This window comes from Monodelphis domestica, chromosome 2, assembly GCF_027887165.1.
Source record: "Monodelphis domestica isolate mMonDom1 chromosome 2, mMonDom1.pri, whole genome shotgun sequence".
NCBI lineage: Eukaryota > Metazoa > Chordata > Mammalia > Didelphimorphia > Didelphidae > Monodelphis > Monodelphis domestica.
Genome location: NC_077228.1, coordinates 371,559,961 through 371,583,242, shown reverse-complemented (window position 1 = coordinate 371,583,242; position 23,282 = coordinate 371,559,961). Strand labels below are relative to the sequence as shown.

Genomic DNA, 23,282 nt, shown 5'->3' with positions numbered 1-23,282 from the left:
TAATATTGATGGAATTTAATCAAGAATGTAGCAATGTTTTGAGCTAAAAGAAAACTAAATTGGAAGTTCTGTTCTACTTTAGACAAGTTTGAGAGGTGTACAGGTAAATGCTTTGCACTTCAGTTTGGTTACACTGAGAGATTACTAAAGGACTTAATCAAAGTTATTTGGAAGTGTGGAGTTCAAACTGAAATCCATTGAGAGTAAATTATTGTGAAAGGAGTTTGATGCATTCAACATTTTATAGCTCACTGGTTAAAGAAGGATGGAACAAGGATGTTAAGTAATAAAACCCAGCAGCCTTAGGATAAATTGCTCAGAAGTTATTAACCCCTTCCTTGCACACAGGAAGGAGAAAGAAGTGTTTATAATTGTTCCACACTGATACTTAGGGACTGAAATAGGGATATCACGGAGTTGACAACCATTGTGTGATAGAACTTAAAGATGAGTATATTTTAATTGTATGTTTCGGAGGTTTTAAGATGCTCAAGTTTGGAGCTGTGGAATCTTAATGCAAATATTCCATGCCCAGAATGATAAAATGAGTTGAGTGATATGTAATTTTGATAAGTTACCTCACATGAACTTTGGGGATATATTGGTTTATATTTGGATTACATTTTTGATCTGTATAAAGATATTTGTGGCAAACAACCAAGGAGTGGGTAAGATGTTAAAAATGGCATATATGTGAAATATGCTGCTCAGAATTTTATGTGAGGTGCTGCTAAAACATGTGTTTAAGTATTGCTTGGATGTAAACATAAGCTCATTGTAAACCTGTACCATAGATTTTGTTCAATACTCAGTTACCTCAGTTTACCAATTTGTACTATGAACTGAAATTTATAACTAATGTAATCCTTTAAATCAGAAATCTTTTGTTTACTGATTAGCAATTGAAGTGATACCAATGGAATGGTTGGTTGAGTTATTATGGTAAAAGCAAGTCAGAGAAGGTGAAGAAGGTACGTTGGATTTGAATTCAGAAGAAAAAGGAACTTTGATCTAAAGTCCATAAAGCTTGAGTATGCAGATTTGTGAAGGAAGAATGGAAATTGTGTTCTGCTTTTTAAACAGAGGGTTTTGAAGGGAGAGAGAGAGAGAACAGATAGATGTTTTGTTCTCATAATTGGGTCTTTAACTTAGGGATAATTTCTAATATTGATGTATGTAGTTTTGGAAAATCACAAATAATTCTGGAATTTCTCTGAAAATTCCTTAGAGAGATTACTGACTTATCTTGTCTTAATTCCTTCAGATGGCCTAAGGTCAGGGTATGATCTAGCCCTGATTGTATTTACTGTAGAGCTAATGAATTCAATATTCCTGTTCAAGTTTTATGACTAAATTGTGATAAATTAATTATTGCCATAATATGTATTGCATAGTTGCTATAATGTAGACTCATAGGCTTTAAGGAATCCTTAGAGAGGGGAAATGGTCAGAAAAGCTAGTTTGAGGGTATGGAAACTTGTTTCTGGTCTGCTGATAAGCAGAATTTCTTTGAGCTGTAATGGGTGAGACTTGTCCTTTAAGGAAAAAAAGGCTTCTGGGATCCAATGGTGACAAAGTGCTCAAAGTAAGGAGAGAGAAAGTCCTAGGAGGGTTAGAGAAGGCAACCCAAGGCTCACCTTGGACTGGACTTTCCTGACCATCTAGGCTGCTAATCCATGAGTTAAACAATAATGGCAGTGACAGCCTTGCTTGGTACACGAAGCCACTCACTGTGTCCTTTGTGACTTGAGATATTTTCCCTTTTGGGCCTTCTTCTTTCATGACATTCCCATAATCAGCACATAATACAAATTATGAAATTAAAATTTCCATTTCCTCAAATAACCTTAATAATTGAACATTCTCAAACTGTTAGGGAACATACTTTGAGAAGTAGGTGAAGTTTATTAATTGATGGCTTGTATTTGCAACCTTAATTGAAGTTTGGATCTTGAGCTTGGAAAAGCTCAAAGCTCTCCTGAATTTTCCCCAGAATCTGGGGTAAAGGAATACATCTGTAAAATATTGGTACTCAAGTGTTTATAGATGTTATGGTTAATGTGTACTTTGCAAAAGGATATTCTTTAACAGACACATCACATACCAGCTCTGCAAACAACTCAGGAATCCGATTTCCTAAAGGGATCTATTCCTGTCAGAAGATGCTTTCTGAAGATAGAGTTTGTTGGCTAAGATACCCAAATGCAAATGTGTAATGCCAATTACTATTGTACTAATTTTCTCTGTTTCTATCTGGTGTTCTAGTTTTTGCCCCAGTGCTGGTTTCTATACTTCTATCTTAGGGGCTAACTCTTCCCCTTGTGACCTATCTGCCAATCAGGGGAAGCAGTCACTGGACATCCTTCAGATCTCTAAGCAGGTCCCCACCTATCTAGGACCCAGGCATTCACTGAGGACACGCCCCTAAAGACCCTGTGTCTGCAGCCTTTCCCTCCCTGTTCAACTTTTGGGTATTCCCCTGTGGGAGATGTGAACCTTTCATTTGTAACCTTGGCAACCATTCCAGCCTGAAACCCTGGATATTGGCTATAGTCAATACCTCTCTCTTAACAGTAGGCAGGGACAACTCTACAACCATTCTCAGCTCTGAAGATGCTACAGAATACTGAGACCATCACCCCCTTTCCCCTAGATATTTGGAGAGGAGATGACTTGGGCTTTGTACCCCCAGAAACTCGGGCAGACTATTGTCAGGGAAACTCTTTCTGCTCCCTTATCATGACTCCTAGCAATAGTAAATACCTTCTCCCACCCAAAGGCGCCAAATGGTTGTGTACATCTTCAGGTTTGACCCCCTGTGTAGCTATAAAGGCTCCTTAGACTCAAAGGTCTTAATTGGAGAGGGCTAGATCTTCTATTCCTCCAGCAGGGTGGTCTCTGTGCTGCCCTTTGAGAGGAGTGTTGCTTCCACACAGACCATACTGGAATAGTACGAGAGTCTCTGGCAGAACTTCAGAAGAGCCTAAGTTCCTGCAACCTGGCTCTGTCCGAATCTCAGATGTGGTACCAGCAAGTTGATCTCGACACTCGTAGGCCCCCTCCTAATACTTCTCCTCCTCTTAACCTTTGGGCCCTGTATCCTTAACCGCTTGGTTCAGTTTGTGAAGGATCACATTAATGCTGTCCAGCTCATGGTACTCAGAAAACAATACTAGCCCTTGGATATCATCCCCAAGCCATGTAATAATGATATAGCCATAAGGAGGATTCCTCATTATGAACAACCAGAAAGTGGGGAATGTTATGTAGTAAATGATCAACTGATCCCCATTCTATCTGTCTAGGGCAAAAGAATGTTCAGTACAAAGTCCCCAGAACTACAAGGTCCTTGAGTATGTTGACATACTCCCTCCTTTCATCAGGGCCCCTGGGTATGTCGATATCTCTCAAAGATCATTAACCATAGAATGTCTCCTGTTAAGTAACCCAAACTGACTTCAACCTATATAAACCCCACTCGGACCATGCTTCCTTGGAACTCTTTTGCTGAGCTCCCCTAGCACTCTAGTAATAAAGACTTCCCCTTGCCTGAATTGCATTGTCTCTGTGTGCTCCTTGGGTGGACATCCATTCAAACCCTAACACCATGAACTGATGCAAAGTGAAATGAGCAGAACCAGGAGAACATTGTACACAGAAAGTGAAACCTTACAGGATGATCAAATATAATAGATTTTGCTACCAATAGCAATAGAATGATTCAGGACAATCCCTAAGGGGCTTATGAGAAGGAGTGCTATCCACATCAAGAGAAAGAACTCTTTGAGAGTAGAAATGCACAAGAAAAACACATGACTTAATCACAATTTGGGGTTCTGACTTTAAAACATTGCTCTGTTGCAAAAATGAATAATTATGGAAATGGGTATCAAGTAGTAACATTTGTATAACTCAATGGAATTGCCTGTCAGCTCCAGGAGGGGGAGAGAAAGAATATGAATCATGTAACCATGGAAAAATATTCTGAATTAAATAAATGCATTTTTTAAAAAGAAAAAATTACAAAATATAATATAAATAATTTTATTACATTTTTTAAAATCCCAGTTTGGACACAAGTCTCGACTCTGAATTTTACTTCATTTCTCACTGCACCACACTTCCTTACATGTCTAATATGAGTGCACTTAATGAGAATCAGGCACTGGCTTTGTGAGAACTTTATTTCTTTCCTCTGTGCTTTTCTTTTTGAGGGTAGGGTGGTCACATGATTTGTGAAAACTTTGTAGGTATTTAAATGCATGTATTCCCTTACTATCCAAAATTGAAAATGGGGAATAGATTCAGTAAGGTGAGAAGATGATATTGATCAAGATGGATGGGATAAGTCACTTAACCTGCCTGTTTCTCATTTGTAAAATGAAAATAATAAAGTTGCTACTGCCTACTTTACAGGGTTATTGCAAGAAACATGTAAGTTTTAAAGTGGTATTTAAATATGATGTTTTTTTCAGTTTTTAAAATTAGAGTACCCTATTTTTTATATGAAATAACTTAAGTATTATCTTTGTTCTCTATTTAGTTCTCCATTATAGCATGTTATTAGGATGTAGAAAATAAATCATTCTTTAAAGTGGAAAAGAGTTAGTTTTTAGCCCACAAAAGGTATTTGGTGGCTTAGGGGGTTGAGAGCCAAGCCTGGAGATGGTAGTCCTAGGTTCAAATGTTATCTCAGATACTTCCTAGCTATGTGACCTTGGGCAAGTCTCTTAACCACCATCACTTAGCCCTAACAACTCCTCTGCCTTGGAAAAAATACACAGTAGTGATTCCAAGGCAGAAGATAAGGAGTTTAGAATAAAATAAAATAACCATGCAAAAATCAGCCGAACTATATCCTTTCCCACTTGCCCAGCCCCCAAACAGAAAAGTTATCTTTTTTATATATGTTAGAAAATAGTGTAACCTCTTCCAGAATTCTCCTCTGGTACCTTATCATGGTATAGTAGAAACTCTGAATTCTTAAAGATATTGCCAAGAGAGTATCCAATTACTTCCAAGATGGAAAGTGTATAGAAAGATCTCTTGTGAGGGCTGACCCTTACTAAGTTCAGAGAAGATCATTACCAGATTGACCAGGAGGTAGTGACTTTTTCAGTCACAGGAACTCTCAAAATATGTAGTAGTAAAGGGAGAACCCATGCTGACAATAATCAATGATCCTTCAAGTGTCCAAGTTAGTTTAATAGGAGAAATTATGTCACTTTTCAGAGTTTTCATCATTTGAATCAATGTTCCAATTTCCTTTCTTCCTATGAGTTGTAAAAACTTGCTGTGAAAACAATTTTCATATCAGATATCCCATTGTCAAGTAGGTAGATATCAATTGGCACCAGTTTTTTTATGCTGCTAAAATCTTGAGAAGCATTTAGATTAATTATATTCTTTCATACTTTCCCCCAAGTTGCAATAAAATTAGCAACTGATGTTTGAAAATTTAATAATATTTTTCACTGTTTTCTTAGCAAAAACTGAAAATTATTTTGGGGATGTGAAACTTTTTAATAGCCTCATGGGGGGTAAATGTTTATTCAGAATCAAAATCTCAATCATAGTGAGGAAAGTAAAGAACCTATTTCAGGTGAGATTCAGCCAACAATAAAGGGCACCTTTGTGTGATGGTCAGTTCAAGTGAAGATATTGACGATAACCAGTATTGTCACTGCTACGCCAAAGTGTCACTTTCATTCTCTGCTTTTAGAATTTTCAAAAGATAATTGTGAATAGATGGCAATTTATTATCATTAGTTATACCTATAGTTATATTTTATAGAACAAAATATTAGTAGAGTTGAGGAGAATGGTTGGGGAAGAAGAGAGCTGAGAACATATGTTAGGATGTAAATAGTTGAGGCTTACAAATAGCTTATAAATGACTAAACCAAAGCACTTCAGATTCATAACTGAAATCCTAAAATACGAAAGTACCCACAGTGTGTATATGCATATTATTTTTTCCTACTCTTGTGACAAAAGAGAAAAGTGTCAGAACTGAGTGATGCTCTTGGTCCTCCATGTGCTTTAGTCCCAGTAGCATTAATGACTTAGCAGAAGACAGAGCAAAAGCTCAATCTGTACAATGTGAAAATTCATTCCAAAATATGCCTTTGAAGGATGAGTTGTAAACAAGTTGTTCTGGGCTGAATTACAGGTTCCAAATGAATATCATTGCTGCCTTTAATAAACACAAAGTGAGGCCTTTGATGTTTATCATATGCTAGAAAATGCGTATTTCAACTAGGTCTGTGGCCTTCTGTAGAGATCTCTAGTCAAATGCTCTGAAGTTCATAGAACCTGAAGCATTTAACCTAGATACTGTTTTGCTTTAAATACTAAAGAAAATAGATTTTTAAAATAATCCACTTTAACAATTTTTTAAAATGAATGGTTGATGGTTCTTTGGGAAGCAAAGAATGTAACATCATTTTTGATGACTTATTATTCAAAATTTTAATTTGTATATTTTCTTTTTCATTTAAGGCTCAAGAAAAAGGGACCTTAAACTATTCAAAGGTAGGTAAATTTCACGTTTGAATAGTTGTCTATGTGTTTATGTGTCTATATAAACATATAAATCTGTATAGGTTTAATTATTGATCATCATTCATTTTGAAATGTGGAAAGAGAAGTGCTTGGCACAGAGTAAACATTTTAAAAGTGCTTTTTTCATTAAGTTTTTCATCTATTAGCATGTTAATAACAGTTTACATAAGACCACTGAACATGACCAGACACATTAATATTGTCTACAACTTAGGATGTCTTTTTTAAAAATAATAACAATGTTAATGATGACAATACCTTATATTTATATAGAAACAGTTCTGAGAAATAGGCAGGGCAGCTGGTATTAATTCATATTTTGAGGAAGGTAAGATTCAGAGGTTAAAGTGACTTACTTAAGGTTATAGATCTGGCAGGCCGATGAGCTGGAGGACTATCACCCTGGTCTCCAGACCCAGAATGAGTGTTCTGTCTGTACAGTGCTGCCTTTTCTGTCATCACCATCAAATAGTGTGCATAGATGACCCTATAAAGACTAGACTAAATGATAGAATCTCTATCTTCAAGGTTTTCAGGTGAATGCAGCTGATTAAGGAATCATGCTCATGGCATGAGGATGATGGACTAAAGATGTAGAATTAGGCATATATTTTCAAGTACAACTAATGTATAAATTTATTTTGCATGACTATACTTACTTACAAGAGAGGGTTTTTTTTTTTCTTTCACTGGAGAGGAGTTTCAAAGGGGGAAGAAGGTAAGTGATAGCAATGTCAGAATATAGAATCAATAAAATATTATAAAAATACAGAAAAGAGAGTAGAAGGAAGCCAGGAGGGGACACAGACAAATAGGGCAATGTTAGAAGGATCATGTGAAATTTAATATAATATAAAAATCAAATTATACATAGTAGAGATTCATGGTTTCCTATACAATCCCTTTGTCTGTTCTTTACATAAAGAAATTATGTGTGTTAAATTCATAACAGTAATAAACATTTTTAAAGAAAATAGGTTTCTTTAGTATAAGAAAATAAATAGAATGCTCCAGTTGTGGCACGCTCTGACATTCACCACAGGCTATGTCATGTATTTTTTATGAGACTGTAAGTTCCATGAGGACAGGGACCATATTATTTTTCTTTGTATTTCCCCAGGCACAGAGCAGGTACTTAAGTGTTTGTTAAGTAAATCCCTCAAGGAATGCACAAAGGAACTGGGCAATTCCTTTTCCAGAGAGATGGCATAGGTATGTGGTTTGTACATAAATCTGGAGGGCCTGTAGTTCTGTGTCATTAGAGACTGGGGAGAAATGAGTGGTCCCAAATGTTATATCAGCTCCAAGTGTTTCACCCAGAGACATATAGGGAGGTAATAACGGATTATGCACTAACAAGAATAAACTAATACATGACCACATATATTGTATTTGGAATTTCAAGGTTATTTGCTAAAAGAACAAAATCAGGGAAAAATATATTCCCTCCTTAAGAAAGATTTCATGGTAGTATGACTCCAAAAGCCATTAAGAGAGATGGGAAGAAGCATGCAGGTGGTTCAGTGGATTAGGAGTCAGGCCCAGAGACAGGAGGTCCTAGCTTCAAATCTGGCCTCAGACACTTCCTACCTGTGTGACCCTGGGCAAGTCACTTAACCCCCACTGCCTAACCCTTACCACTCTTCTGCCTTGGAAACAATACATAGTATTGATTCCCAAGGCAAAACAATAAGGGTTTTGAAAAAGAGAGGGAGAGATAGAAGAATAATTAACAGGGTTTTTTTTTTTAAAAGGGGAATGGTATTGTATTTGAAAGGATTTAAGAAGTTGTGACTATAAGGAAATAAAACTAGAAACAGAAAAAGTAGATGAGAGGCAAGGTGAAAAGGTAAAGGAAAATAACATAAGAGATACAAAGTAATTTGTAGAAGATGAGAGAGAGGCACCTTATGTTATATTCTCAGAATTTTTTTCCTTCATTCAGAAAGCAATGGGGAAGGAGCAGCTAGGTGGCATAGTAAATAGAGAGCCAGACCTGAAGTTAAGAGGACTTGAGTTCAAATATGACCTCAGATCCTTCCTAGCAGTGTGACCCTGGGCAAGTCACATAACCCTATGTTCTTAGCCTTTGCCTAAAGTTAGGTTTTTAAAAAAAAGAAACCAATGGGTAATCATTATTGAATAATTAAAAGTAGTGATATACCAGGATGGAAGAAGTTTTATAGGAAACGCATTGGGTTGATTTTAGGAACTAGAATATAGGAGACAGGTAAAAGGAATGCTGTAGTAATCCAATCCAAAGATGATGAGGGGGAAATGGAGCAAAAATGGTAGTTATCAGTAACGTTATGAAGGAATAAATGTCATGATTTGACATTGGATTATTAATGAATGAAGGACATTAGGATACAAGCATTTCTCTAGACCATTTTGGGGAGCTGTTGCACATATGGGAGTATTGAAGAGAAGAAGAGTGATAAGTCACTGATTCTGAGAAGTCTTTATAGATTGAATGCATTTCAGTTCTATAATAGTCAGACGTGTGTCACTTGGATAATCCGTTTGACCTTGGACAAATCAAATCATTTCTCTGAGACAATGCTCCCTAGTTAAATAAGAGGAATGGACTAGGTGGTTTCTAACATCTCCTTCAGCCATAATATTCTATGATTCTGTCTGTGATCATCAGTCATTCTTCAAGAAATGTTAAGTGGGGATATACAAGACACTGGGAATGCAAAGCCCCAAATTAAAATCTCTGCACATAGAGCTTACGTTCTCCTAGAAAGCTTCATGGAAGGGCAGTAGTGCCTGAGCTGAGCCTTAAGGGAAGACTTTATATTTTGAAAGGCAGGGCTGATCAAAAAATAAAACAAGGCAAAGTAGGGACATTAATTCATTGCTGGTGGAGTTGTGAACTGATCCAACCATTCTGGAGGGCAATTTGGAACTATGCCCAAAGGGCAACAAAAGAATATCTACCCTTTGACCCAGCCATAGCACTGCTGGGTCTGTACCCCAAAGAGATAATGGACAAAAAGTCTTGTACAAAAATATTCATAGCTGCGCTCTTTGTGGTGGCCAAAAACTGGAAAACGAGGGAATGCCCATCAATTGGGGAATGGCTGAGCAAATTGTGGTATATGTTGGTGATGGAATACTATTGTGCTAAAAGGAATAATAAAGTGGAGGAGTTCCATGGAGACTGGAACAACCTCCAGGAAGTGATGCAGAGCAAAAGGAGCAGAACCAGGAGAACATTGTACACAGAGACTAATACACTGTGGTATAATCGAACGTAATGGACTTCTCCATTAGTGGCAGTGTAATGTCCCTGAACAATCTGCAGGGATCTAGGAGAAAAAAACACCATTCATAAGCAGAGGATAAACTGTGGGAGTAGAAACACTGAGGAAAAGCAACTGCCTGACTACAGCGGTTGAGGGGATATAACAGAGGAGAGACTCTAAATGAACACTCTAATGCAAATATTATCAACATAGCAATGGGTTCAAATCGAGAAAACCTGTAATGCCCAGTGGATTTACACATCGACTATGGGGGGGGGGGGGAGGGGAGGAAAAGAAAATGATCTATGTCTTTAATGAATAATGCTTGGAAATGATCAAATAAAATATTAAAAAACAACAACAACAACAAAACAAATTATGCTTACCTTTTGACTCAATAATACCACTAGAAGGCCTATAAAGACATCAAATCAAGAGGGAAATATTCTATATATACAAAAATATTATTATAGCTCTTTTTGTGGTGGTGGGAAAGGACTGAAAATTATGGGGGTGCCCATCAGTTGGGAAATGGCCAATCAAATTATGGTATATACCTAGAGTAGAATACTTTTGTCCTGAAAGAAATTACAAAAGGGACAGTTGCAGAGACAACTGTAAAGCTTTGTATGAACTGATTCATAATGAAATGAGCAGAATCAGAAGAACAATTTGTATTATGATAACAACATTGTAAAAATATTTTAAAGGACTTAAGAACTCTAAGCAATAGTTAACCTTGATTCCAGAGGACTCATGATTTAGAATGCTACTCACTTCACAAGAGAGGCAATGGACTAATATAGAAGTCATTTTTGGATATGACTAACAGAGAAATTTGTTTTATTTGACTGAATATTTTTATAAGGGTTTTGCCTTTCTTTTTCTGTTGGGGAAGGAATGAAAGTGAGTTAAAATGATTGCTTGTTAACTAAAGAAAAAAAAAGATTTTTTTTAAAGCAGGGTTTAGAAAGAGTGTATTTCCAGGTATTGAGGATGGCTTATGCAAATGAATGGATGCAAGAGGTAGTTTGTTGAGTTTGAGGAACAGCTAGCACTCCAGTTTGTCTGGAATGTAGAGTATTCAAAGGAAACTGAATATGATACTATGGTACCAGAGAAAGTTAGAATAGTAGCTTGGAGGGACAGCTAACACAGTGGTTAGTAGGGTAATTCTGAAGTTGGGATGACTTGGGTTCAGTTCTTGCCTCAGAGATTTCTTAGCAATGTGACTCAAGGCAGGTCACTTAAACCCAGTTGCCTAACCCTTGCCACCCTTCTGTCATAGAAATCATACTAGAACAGAAGGGAAGGGAAGAAGGTGGGGAGAGAGGGAGTACTAGGCTTAGACTAGAGTAGTCTAAGTAAGAGGAGATAAGGGCATCAAGAGAATGTTAGCCCTGTGAATGGAGAGAAGGGGGCAAATGGCAGACGAGCTTTAAAAGTAGATTTGACAAGATTTGTCAACCAATTGACTAGTTGTGATTGAGAAAAAAGAGATCAGTCAAAGATGACTCCAGAATTTTCGATCTGTGGACCCTCAACAGAAATAGGAAGGTTTAGAATGGATCAGTTTGTAACAAAGATGGTCAGGTCTCTTTTAAAGATCATTTCACTTTGACAAGTCCTCCTTGTCAAATTATTTACAAGTCCCCAAGTAGGGACAAAGGAAATGAGAGAAAATAAGAGAGAACAAAGCAGAGGTCAGGAGGACTGAGATAGCTGGTGACCTTTAAGGCAAATGTATTGAAAGTTATATCTGTTTTTATAAGGGGAGAAAGCAAGCTGGGGATTTTGCACAAGTTTCCACTTACAACAATGAAGGTACAATAATTGATAAAGTGGTACAATGAATCAGTTTACCTCATCAAGTCCACCCAGTGATTTCTATAAGATAATTAATCAACATGTAACAGCCTAGTTTAGATTCTCAAGCAAAATGCATTCATCAGTGCTTTTGCAGGGTGAAAGGAAGAGAGAAGTTTGTGGCTACGGGCCTCAGGGTGAAAAGTTGAGATACATGACAGACTTTAGCTGCTTTATGGCTCAGAGTTATCCTTAATAGGGTCTCAGGTTTATTTTTCCTTCCTTGTCTCCAGAGCTTTGCTCAATGGAATCTCAGGCTTTGCCCTCCTACATCACTTCTCTACTTTATTAAAAAAAAAAAAACTCTATTGTCTAGAAAACAAAGCCCAGACTCTTTAGTGTTCTACCTACTTTTCTAGCTCTGTATCCCAGTACTTCTGATAAGTGTTAAAATTGAGTTAAAAATTTTTATGTATATGGCATATCTCCCTAATACCTAATGTTTATTTAGCATTTAAAGTGCCTTAAATATATCAGTTCATATGATCCTCACAACATTCCTGTGAGGTAAGTACTATTCCTACACTCATTGTACAGATGGGGAAACCAAAGCACATAGAGGTTATGTAGCTTGCCAAGTCTCACATAGCTATTAAGTATCTGAGGCAGTACTAAAACTCATATCTTCTTAACTCCAAGTTCTACAAGTTCTACACTCACTGAGCCACATAGAACCCTAGATTCTAAGTCTCTGATCTTCAGGGATATTTCTTTGCATTCCCAATAATTGTCAAAAAAGTCCCATATACTATAAGTACTAAATAAATATTTGTGATAATGAGAAAAGAAATTATAGCTAAAATTAGATTTGGTCAGTCTACAGCATTGACTATATATGGTCAATTGAATAAATATTTAAGTTCCTGCTATGTGTAAGGCATTGTATTAAATGCTGGAAGAATTAGAGTCTGATTAGAAAACTATCGTGATGCCCTGGGCGAAAGGTAACACAGCAAAAACTAGGATAATGATGTAAGGAGAGAGAGATGTAAAAGGTGTAATGGAGGTCAAATCAATAGGACTTGCAACTACTAGAGAAGAGGAGGAGGGTGACGAAGAGTCAGGGATGATCTCCTGTAAGAGAGGCAGTATACTCCAGATGTTGAAGAATGTAGGAATATTGTTTTGTTATATTGTGCTTAATTATTACAAGAATTTTCTTTTTCTTTCTTTTTTTCCTTGGTGGGGAAGGTTGGAAAGGAGAGGAAGAATAGAGATAAGGACCAAAACAAAAGAATTTGAAAATAAAGGAGGCTCATTTTTTTTAAATGCACAGAAGAGCACATAGAAAAGGCCAAAAGAAATCATAGACTAGCTGGACAGCCTTGAAAAGTTACATTTACTTTCATTGATTATATATTTGAAAAGAAAAGTAGGTTATTCATAACAGAGATTGACAGTTTTAAGTATACTCTTCTTTTTCTTTTCTACTATGACTATGGAAATACCCATGCTATTTGGTGTTTGATAAGGTCAGAATTTTAAAAGAATAAGCTTTTAAAAGGAGTCAAGGAAGATTCTTAGATTACAAACCTGGGTGACTGGAAGAAGAGTAGTGACCCAAATAGAAAGAAGGTGGTTACAAGAAGAATAGATTTACAGGAAAAGATAATGAGTTCTGTTTGAAAGACTACGAGAAATTCTAGTTCATAATGTCCACTATGTTAGTTGGTGATGTGGGACTGACACTCAGGATATAGACCAGGGTTGTATATGTAGATATGGGAGTCATCTACAGAGAGGTGGTAACTGAACCCATAACTTTTTTCTTGTCTAGACTTGTGATTTCATCAGGGTGGAATCTTTGTCCTCCTATTATGTCCTCCATTGTTACGTCAAGTCAGTAAGCATGTATTAAGTCCCTACTTTGTACCAGGCACCGCCCTAAGCACTAGGAACACTAAGAATAGCCAAAAAAGAGGTCCTTCTTTTAAGGATCTCCCAGTATAATGGGGAAAATAACACACAAACAACTATGTACACACAATATAAAGTAAAGTAGAAATCATTTCACAGGAAAGATACGATTAAGGAGGACTGGGAAAGATTTCTTGCAGAACATGGGACTTTAGCTGAAACTTGAAGGAAGCCAAAGAGGCTAGGAAATTGAGATGAGTAGAGAAAGTCCAGGTGTGAAGTAAAGAGGAGGGAGTTCATACAGTGGCAGCTGTGCAAGTGGAAAGAAGGCAATTTATAGTAGAGATGATATGACAATAAAAATGACAAAATTTGACAACTGACTTGATATATGGAATGAGAGAGAATGAGGAGTTGAAGATGAAACCTGGGTTTCTGGGTGATTGGGAGGATGCTGGTACCTTGGCAATAATAGGGAATTTAGAATGAGAGAAGGTTTGAGGGAAAAGGTAACGAGATCAATTTTGGACAAATTGGGTTTAAGATGTATACAACATATCTAGTCAAATAGTTGAAGATACAAGAATGGGGATCAGCAGAGAGGTTAGGCTTGGACAAATAAATCTGTTAATTAGCTACATGGAAATGATAGTTGAATCCATCAATGCTAATAAAATCACCAAGTGAAATAGTATAGAGGGAGAAGAGAAGAGGGTCCTGAATAGAGCCTTGGGGAATACCCAAGGATAACGGACATAATATGGATGAAGATCCAACAAATGAAAACTGAGAAAAGGTCAAGCATGTAGGAGGAGGAAAACCAAGAGAGAACAATGACACAAAAGAACTAGAATGAAGAAAATATTAAGGAAAAAGAAGGCAATATAATGTCAGAGGTTGCAAAGGTCAAAAAAAAAAGTCATTGAATTTAGCTTTTTCTATTGCCAAGAGATTCTCTTGAATTTCTTACCAAGAAATCGTTAGTAACTGTATAGAAAGCAGTCTCAACTTAATGTTGAGGTCAGAAGCTAAATCAGCAATTCATCTATAACTTTTAGTCTGAAGGGGCATCTTGGGAAACTGAAGGTAAAGGAACTTGCCTACTAAAGCAAGTTCTTCTCTTCTTCTCTTCTCCCTCTATACTATTTCACTTGGTGATCTCATTAGCATGTGACAAAAGCAGAACTTAATCCTAGGTTTCCTGACTCTAAGGCCTTACCTCTGTCCATAACACCATCCTACCTCTCCATTGATGATGATAATAAATGTGGCCTGCATCAGACTTACAGGCATGTTCCTCTGCTAATAGTATTAATGTACCAGTAAGCTTGAGCATTACATTTTGACCATGATGCTCTGTGGGTTGAAGAGCAGCTTCTTATCTAAAAGAAAATATTTAAAAACATGAATATACACCACATGTATTGAAGTACTATAGTTTTAGCCCTATGAATGATGTGTGTTCGCAGGCACTAAATATTTAAACAAAATCCCATTTGATCTTTTAAAAAATCAATTCAGTAAATTTACTGAACCCACTAAAAATAGTTTTTAACTCTTGTTGGATCTCATTACATTCGTATATACTTATACACCTACACACATGTTAATAAATGCTAATAAGATCGCCAGTGAACTAGTATAAAGGGAGAGGAAGGGAGGGGGAGGGAGAGAGAGAGAGAGAGAGAGAGAGAGAGAGAGAGAGAGAGAGAGAGAGAGAGAGAGAGAGAGAGAGAGAGAGAGAGAATGAGAGAGAGAGAATGAGAATGAGTGTATAATTCTCCCTGTCTCAGAATCAGGGTGGGTGATCATTTCAAAAGGAATCTCAGCTTGATCTTGAAAATGTCTATCACATTCAGCAAAACAGTAGTCTTTACTCAAACACTTATAGAAGAAATTGAATTACTTTTTAATTGAGTTCATGTTGAGAGAGAGAGAGAGGCTGGATATGAATGATTTGCACTTTTATAGTGCCTTTCATCCTAGGATATCAAAGCACTTGACAACTATTAATTCATTAAGGCTCTCTCAACACTTCTGCAAGGTAGATGAAGCAAGCATCACTCCATCCACTTCTGAAATGCAGCCACCTCTGGGAGTGAGGAAAGGCAGCTGTCTAATTGTGTATGACAACACTACCCAGGAGTTTTTAAATGCAAACTAAGGAATATCTTACCCAGTTTAAACTACAGGGGTAGTTTTATTAGTCATAGTATAATTACTGGAATTTAATTTGGCCAAAAACCTGCTGCTAACATTTCTACTTTTATAGACAGTTCTATGGAAGTCTTAATTATAATAACTGACCTGAAGACCTGGGTTCTCTGTCTCTTCTGCACAAGCTTACTTGGTGTCACCTTCTAGCCTATGTGGGAGTAGTATCGATTTAGCCCTGTCCTAGAGGGAAGAGTGCCACCTATCGAATTCCAAGTAATTCTTCGGACTAAGGAAATAACACGTAAGGCCAAACTCATACTTGGTTTGCTATGGGTATATATATCTATATATACGTATATATGTATCTATATATATATACATACACACACATATACACACACATATATATGTCTGAAGGAAAACGAATATGTTGAGTACTTTTGCTTAGAAAAACATCTACAAACGTCTGTGTATTTTCACCAGCTGGAGACTAGCGTATGCCTGTAGTTTAGCCTACTGTTACTTGAAATAAGCATACTGCTAAAAGACTGAGGCAGATGGTATTTTTACCACTGCAGGCAAAACATGGCACCTATGGTTCGACTTTCTAGATCTTTTCATTTCTTAACAGATTCAAAATGGCTTGTTTAAATATATATCTCGCAGAGACACATTTTCCCCATTCTCATTTCTTTTCAATAGCTTTGTGGCCCCATATCTTGAGCAAAGGCAAAGTATTGCCATGTCAAAAAGATATACTCTGTCTGTCTTGGTATCTTCATACAAAGTACCCATGATTGTGCCATAAACAACCTTGCTTATTTTGACCCAAAGTAATACAAATTGAATATAATGGCCTCTATTTAACTCCCAGCTCTACATGGACTTCTATCTTCTTCCTCATGAAACAAAAAGCAAAACCAAAAAACTTCAAAGGAAACAAGTTATAGAGAAGTGTTTTGTTTTGGAATATTTTCACATGGAGGTTTAGTTCAGTATAACATTTTCTGAGGCAGAGTGGCATGACAAAAAAATTAGACTGCATTAAGGAAGACCTGAGTGTGAATTCCCTTACTTATTGGCCATTTCATCTGCAAAATTGAGATAGTAGTAGCTACTAATATCACTCCTTCATAGAATTATTATGAAGCTTAAATGAAATAATTTACAGAAAGAGCTTTATAAATCTTAAAAGAAGATATTTAAATATTTTTATTATGTAAAATATTGACATAATATGCCTACTACCAAAGATGTCTAAGAGGCATCATGGGTTGTGCATAGAGAACCATTCTAGGAGTCAGGAAAACCTGGTTTCAGTTCCTACCTCTGAGACTACTGACTGTGTGATCCTGGATGAGTCACTTTTTGTCTCAGTATGCCAGGCAGCTCTCTAAGACTGAAACTTGTAAAATAATTATAAATCTGCCTTGATAATGGATTTCCTCACAGAACATTCTGTTCACCAGTGGAATCTTACAGATATTTCATTACTGCATAGCCATCCCTTTTTAACACAAACTCAAATATTCATTCTTCAACCTTTTCCTATTTACCTCTTCCTAATTTTCCAAAGTCTGGCCAAAAAATTTCCTTTTAGCCAGTTTTTTTCTGACTTGTTTCCATTTCTGTTTTTATGCCTAAGACCATGAATTTTTACTCTCTTTATTTCTCTTTCCTTTTAACAAGTTATTCCAACTCTGTCTTTGGAAACATAACCTGTCCAGTCTTTCTTCTCATACCAGTAGCCAACTGTAGAGAAAAATTTTCATGATGGTGCATTAAGAAAGCAATCTGGGGGCAGCTGGGTAGCCCAATGGATTGAGAGCTAGGCCTAGAGATGGAAGGTCCTGGGTTCAAATCTGGCCTCAGATACTTCCCAGCTGTGTGACCCTGGGCAAGTCACTTAACCCCCATTGCCTAGCCCTTACAACTCTTCTGCCTTGGAACCAATACATAGTATTGACTCCAAGATGGAAGGTAAAGGTTAAAAAAAAAAGAAAGCAATCAATAAATAGTTTTCAATACTTACTATGAGTCAGACACTGTGCTAGATTTGGGTGATACAAATAAAAAATAAAGCACACTCTGACCAAGGAACTTACATTCCATCAGAATGAAATGTATGAATTCAGGCTTACAATAACAACCAAGTAGGCCTTGACTCAGTGACAAAAGCCAATTATGGTAAAACAAATTGGAAACAACATATACACATATAGAAAATGACAATAATAAATATAAGATCATTTCTGTAGGATTTGAATGGGGCAAAAGGAATCAGGAAAAATGTCTGTTGGACTTGAATTGAGCCTCAAAAGAAGTAAAGAATTTTAATCAGTGAAGATGACAAGGAAGCAACTCCCAGGCTTGGGGACAGGCTTGCAAGAGAATGAAAATGGCAATTGGGATGTCATGTGTGAGGAACCAAGCAAGAAGGACAATTTGGCTGAACTGAAGAGTTCATGAAGGGAATGAATATGTAATCATCCTGGAATGGGAGGCTAGATCCAGCTTGCAAAGGGTATTAAATACTAAACAAAGGAGTTGGTATTTGATCCTAGAGGCAATAGGGAGCCATGAGAGCTTATTGAACAAGGCAATACCATGGTCTGACCCAAATATCACTTTGGTAATAATGTGAAGAATAGCTTGAAAAGGGAAGAAACTGAAATTAAGGAGACAAAACCCATTAGGAGGCTGTTGCAATATGGTCTATAAACAAGATGTTGCTGTATTTTCTTTTCCCCACACCTTCCTCTTGATCAGGTTCTTTATTTCATAATGAAATGTTATATTAACTTGCCCTAACAGATTCTCATGTAAAATGTTCCACATAATATCGTTTTTTCCCTTAAAACTTAACGATTTCCATTAGAAAAAAGAGCATTTAATAGATGATGAGCTGAAGCCTTGATAATTTGTTACTCAGAATATATATATATATATATATAACATTGATTAATGGCAAAACTGAGATTAGAGTCTAGGTCTCTGGATTCATTTTCCTTTACTATCATTTTTGGGGCAGCTGGGTAGCTCAGTGGATTGAGAGCCAGGGCAAGTCACTTAACCCAATTGCCTAGCCCTTACACTCTTCTGCCTCAGAAACAATATCTAGTATTGATTCTTTTTTTTTTTAAACCCTTACCTTCCATCTTGGAATCAATACTTTGTATTGTATTACTCAAGTAGGGTTTATTGGGGAAGACAGGACAAGGATGGAGGATAAGGTAAGAGGGATAGGTTTCCCTAGTCTCTAAAATGAAGGTTAGGAGGATATTGGGGAAATGGCAATCAATCACTAGCAGGGATAGTCAGAGAGATAAGAGGACAACAGTCTTTCTTCTTCTTCTCTGTCAATCAGCCAGATAAGTATTAGAGATACAAATTTGTTCTTCTCCACCATCAGCCACCAGCCAAAGCCAAAAGCTTAGTCCACAAGCTTCCCAGCCTAGTTCAGAATGGCCTGGTTCTAACTGTCTTTCCTAGTAACATTCCAAATGGAATGTTACTTTTGACTGACAGATGATCCATCCTTAGCTTTTCTGTCCTTTGCATGCATGCTTCTTTGACAAACCTTGGGCAAGATACTTCATGTCTGTCCTAGTTTCCTCAAATGTAAGATTAAGTAGTTGGACTAAATTATTCCTAAAATCCTGTCTCATTCTGATCATTCTTTGATGTCTCATTGAAGCTTTTTTTTCCTTTAGACTCTTGAAGAGAAAATCATCTGGGAGTGGGAAGATGGAGTATTGCTCTGAATTCAAATTTGCTTCAGTGTGATCATTAACAATGGTAGAAAAAATAGTCATTGACCAACTTTTTTTCAGAGACTTGAGCATGGGAGATTTTGCACCATGTATACTTTTTCCAAACTAGAAATACACTCTACACAAAACTATTGATGGAACTATTTCTATTTTAATCTCAAATTCTTAAGCTGAAGCTTTCAACTATTACGAACCCCCAAATCTTTTTCTAGGGTCCTTTAGTTATTTGTTTCTTATCATGAATTGGTACAGTTTGATTTCCCTCCATCTAGGTGGATAGTTTTTTATTGTGCTTGTTGGACATCATAATTTAATAGGGTGTTTCACTAATTTTTTTAGGAGAGGCAATATAGCAGATAGAGAGCTATCCTCAGTACCAGGAATGCATAGATTTAAGTCCTTCCTCTTAACACATACTGGCTGTGTCACCCTAGGCAAATTGCTTAACCTCTAAATACTTTAGGCCACTTTCTAAAACTATAAATTGAAGAGAAGATGCTAACTTGGGATTGGTAGAGAAAATTTCCTTATCAGTAAATCCGCAAACCAATTAAATCATAGGTCTAGTTTCATATCCCTTCTCTCATTTGTTACAGTTAGTTTAAATTGTCCTCTCATTTTCTGAGGTATTAACAACTTAACCCAATGTTATCAACAAATAAGTATGTTCTCAAATTCCTTCAACCAAGTCATAAATTAAAATATTAAATAATACCAACTTTAGAACTAGTGATATTGAGACTTATATATTGTAAGATTCCTATTCCCATCACTCATTCAGATAACCTTAAGCACTGACACCCTTTATAACTGATTGTTTAACTAGAACCACCACAAACAATACCAGTGACTTTTAAAGACATATATTCCACAACTATTGATCACATGAGTTTATAGCCTCATAATATTAAATGTGAAATTGCCTAGTCATAGGAATATCATTAGGAGAAAAAAACATCCCTCATCCTTTTACCTATCCTTTCAAATCACATACTTCTGACTCCTACACACATATCATTCATGACACACAGATATCTGTAAAAGAGCTAAAAATTGTCAGCAAGTCAGTTGTGAGCTAGCCTATGGATTAAGACATTCTTGACTAAACAAAAATGTGCTACATTTTGTATTCAGTGTGCCAGAGACATTTTGCCTTAATATGATAACCAAATTTGTTTTTTCTTCAGTTCCTGTTGTATTCTCCCTAACATCTAATTCTTCTCAATCTTCACTGAAACAGAAACTTCATCGGCATTATTTTTAGAATCTTAGCCTGTAAAACTAACTCCCCATATCCCCAAGGCTGGTTCTGTGGGTTAATGCTCTACCCTGTAGGATATCTGGATTCAATTATTACTCCCAGTCTGTGGTGTCAGGAACCCACCAGTGCAGCAAAGAGAATCTAGATGCCCCCAAGTAGTGAGTGACCTGTGAAGTTCTTTAAAAATATTTTTGACTAAATCTGAAGAGAATGCTCTTGAGTATTTGTTCAGGGAAAAAAAACAAAGTAACATAAGACTGTACAATTGTAATTTTTAAGAAAAGAAGGGGGGGAAACATAGGAGGAAATGGGAACTTTAAGATCTAAATGCTCGATAGGATAGAAGGGGGGGGCATTCTTTGATAAACAGGGTTTTGATTCTCAAATTTAAATAGCAATACTCATAGCTATAGCTTATCTGCCACTTAAGTTTTGTAGTCTCAGGAAGCTTGATCTCTTAGAAAGCTCATTTGTTAAGTCACTATATTGGAAGTCATTTCCTTACATGATTAACTAAGAAGTGTCTGTAAGCTCCACTCCATCTCCTCACCACATCCAGACAGGATATTGATCCTTGGCGATGTTTTCAAAGCCCTTTCCTGAAAAGACAAGGTGCTTGGTTGGTTTCAACTTGAAAATGAAATTACCAAAGTCGGAGAGGAGACCAGAAGACTTCAACATGGGTTACTGGGGTTTGTGTGATTTCACTTCATCATTTTAACTTGTCTCTTTGTCATGGTGAAAGATCACAGCTATTCCCTGGCTCATGGTAAAATTCAAAAGATGAGGAATAATTCACCAAAGTATAGAGTTAGAAATGCATTAATTCAACTTTCCCAGGTTTGAACCTCTAGAAATATGTTGGTACATAGCTCAATAGTGCCCCCTGTGGAAGCTCTTGCTTCCTTAGAAATTGCATAGGCTATTTTATCTCAAAATGTTATTCTTTCATGACTTGAGATGGTTTAGGTGATACTGTTTGAACATGGCTGAAGGCCTTTATTTTTGGATCCAACTTTGACCATTTTAGATACCTTTTTAGTAGAATAGGAATATTAGTTTAAAAAAGTGAATATTTGTTTATATTATTTATAAATAAATATATTTATAGAAGGAATAGGCTATATGAATATTGCTCAGGACAAAGGTGTGTTCTTTGTCTTATTGGGTTTCTAAAGAAATAGTAATAACTGCTGAAAGAAAATGTCCTCCCGCTTGCAATTCTTGAACTCTATTGTGATTCCATTCCTACTATTTGACTTTGAATAATGCCTTTCCTCTCAAGGCTATTTTACAAATTATCCATTAGAAACAGTTATTCAATATTTTTCTGCTTTCTGACAGTCAAAAGTGCTAGATTTAGATTCAGGGGACCTAGATTCAAATACTAGTTTTGCAACTTACTACCCATGTCACCTTATGTAGCTCCTAGACTTGCATTTCCTTGTGTATAATTAAAAAATAAAAAATAAATTTAAAAAAGGATTGTTCCAGATGACCTCTGAGACCCTTCCCTTCTTTAAATCCGGGATCCTATGATCCCATAATCTAAAGAGGAAAAAAATTCTTAAAACCACAAACTAAGGGCATTTCCACATATGCAACTGGGGTAGATATCTGAGACCAAAAATGGTTGTACCTATAAGATTAAGGCAGTGGCACCTTCAATACCACATGCCTTTCAGTCCTTGGACAGCTGCCAAAGGAACTACTGGAATACCTTTGAAGCCATCTTTCCTCTTTAAGCCATTTTGGAGGCCTATTCCTTCCCATTTGTATAGAAGACGTTCAGAAATATTCTCATATTTTATGTCACTATCTCCTCCTTGCTCCTGCAACTGATTTTGTTCCTTAAGGAAAAGGTTTAGCCACAGGTATGTAATTTCAATTTATTTAACACAACTGATCCTTTTCTTTAAAATAATCATTTTCCATGAAAACCCCCCAACCTTAGAATTCTTTTCTTACCACAAGAGAACTATGGTTTATTGATCATTAATGTCTGTTGTTCTTCTAGCTCAATATGATCCTAGATTTAATTCATAGGTCAAGGCCTTTGACCTGGCAGTAACCTTAGAAAAAATCTATCAGATTAGACATATTGGAGCATCTCTGTAATCTCTACTATTACTGAAGGCTGCAGTGGTGAAAATCAAATAGATTGGGACTTCTGAGCTTCAGTAGGGCTAAATCTGATCAGATATATACTCAATCCAGCACAAATAGGGTTAGCATCTAGAAGTGGGGAAGAGAGAAAGAGACAGACAGAGAGTCATCAAACTGTCTATCCTGGAAGGGCGGACTGGCCCAGGTCAGAAAAACAGAGCAGATGACAATTAGTATTGGCATCAGGCCCCTGTGATACAGTGGCTTCTGTATCACCAAAAAATGAATAAAAGAGAAAAGAGGGTAGAAGAGGAAAGGAAAGAAAACTAAAGTCAAGTCAAGGTAGTAAGCATCAGAGGCAAGAATGAACCCAGAGGGCAGCTGGGTAGGACAGTGAATAGAACACCAGGTCTGCAGTCAAGAGGTCCTGGGTTCAAATATGGCTTC

General features: G+C 36.7%; 2 protein-coding genes across 2 annotated transcripts in view; both read left to right on the top strand.

Moving 5' to 3' along the window:
- Window positions 1-23,282, top strand: part of BEND3 (BEN domain containing 3) — a 188,708-nt gene that overhangs the window by 24,928 nt on the left and 140,498 nt on the right. The window contains exon 2 of the mRNA XM_056818635.1: window positions 6,502-6,534. The gene's annotated coding sequence lies outside the window, so the exon portion shown is untranslated. The remainder of the gene's footprint in view (window positions 1-6,501; window positions 6,535-23,282) is intronic.
- Window positions 1-23,282, top strand: part of PDSS2 (decaprenyl diphosphate synthase subunit 2) — a 344,618-nt gene that overhangs the window by 288,933 nt on the left and 32,403 nt on the right. The window contains exon 7 of the mRNA XM_056818636.1: window positions 6,502-6,534. Within this exon, the coding sequence (XP_056674614.1) occupies window positions 6,502-6,534 (33 nt within the window). The remainder of the gene's footprint in view (window positions 1-6,501; window positions 6,535-23,282) is intronic.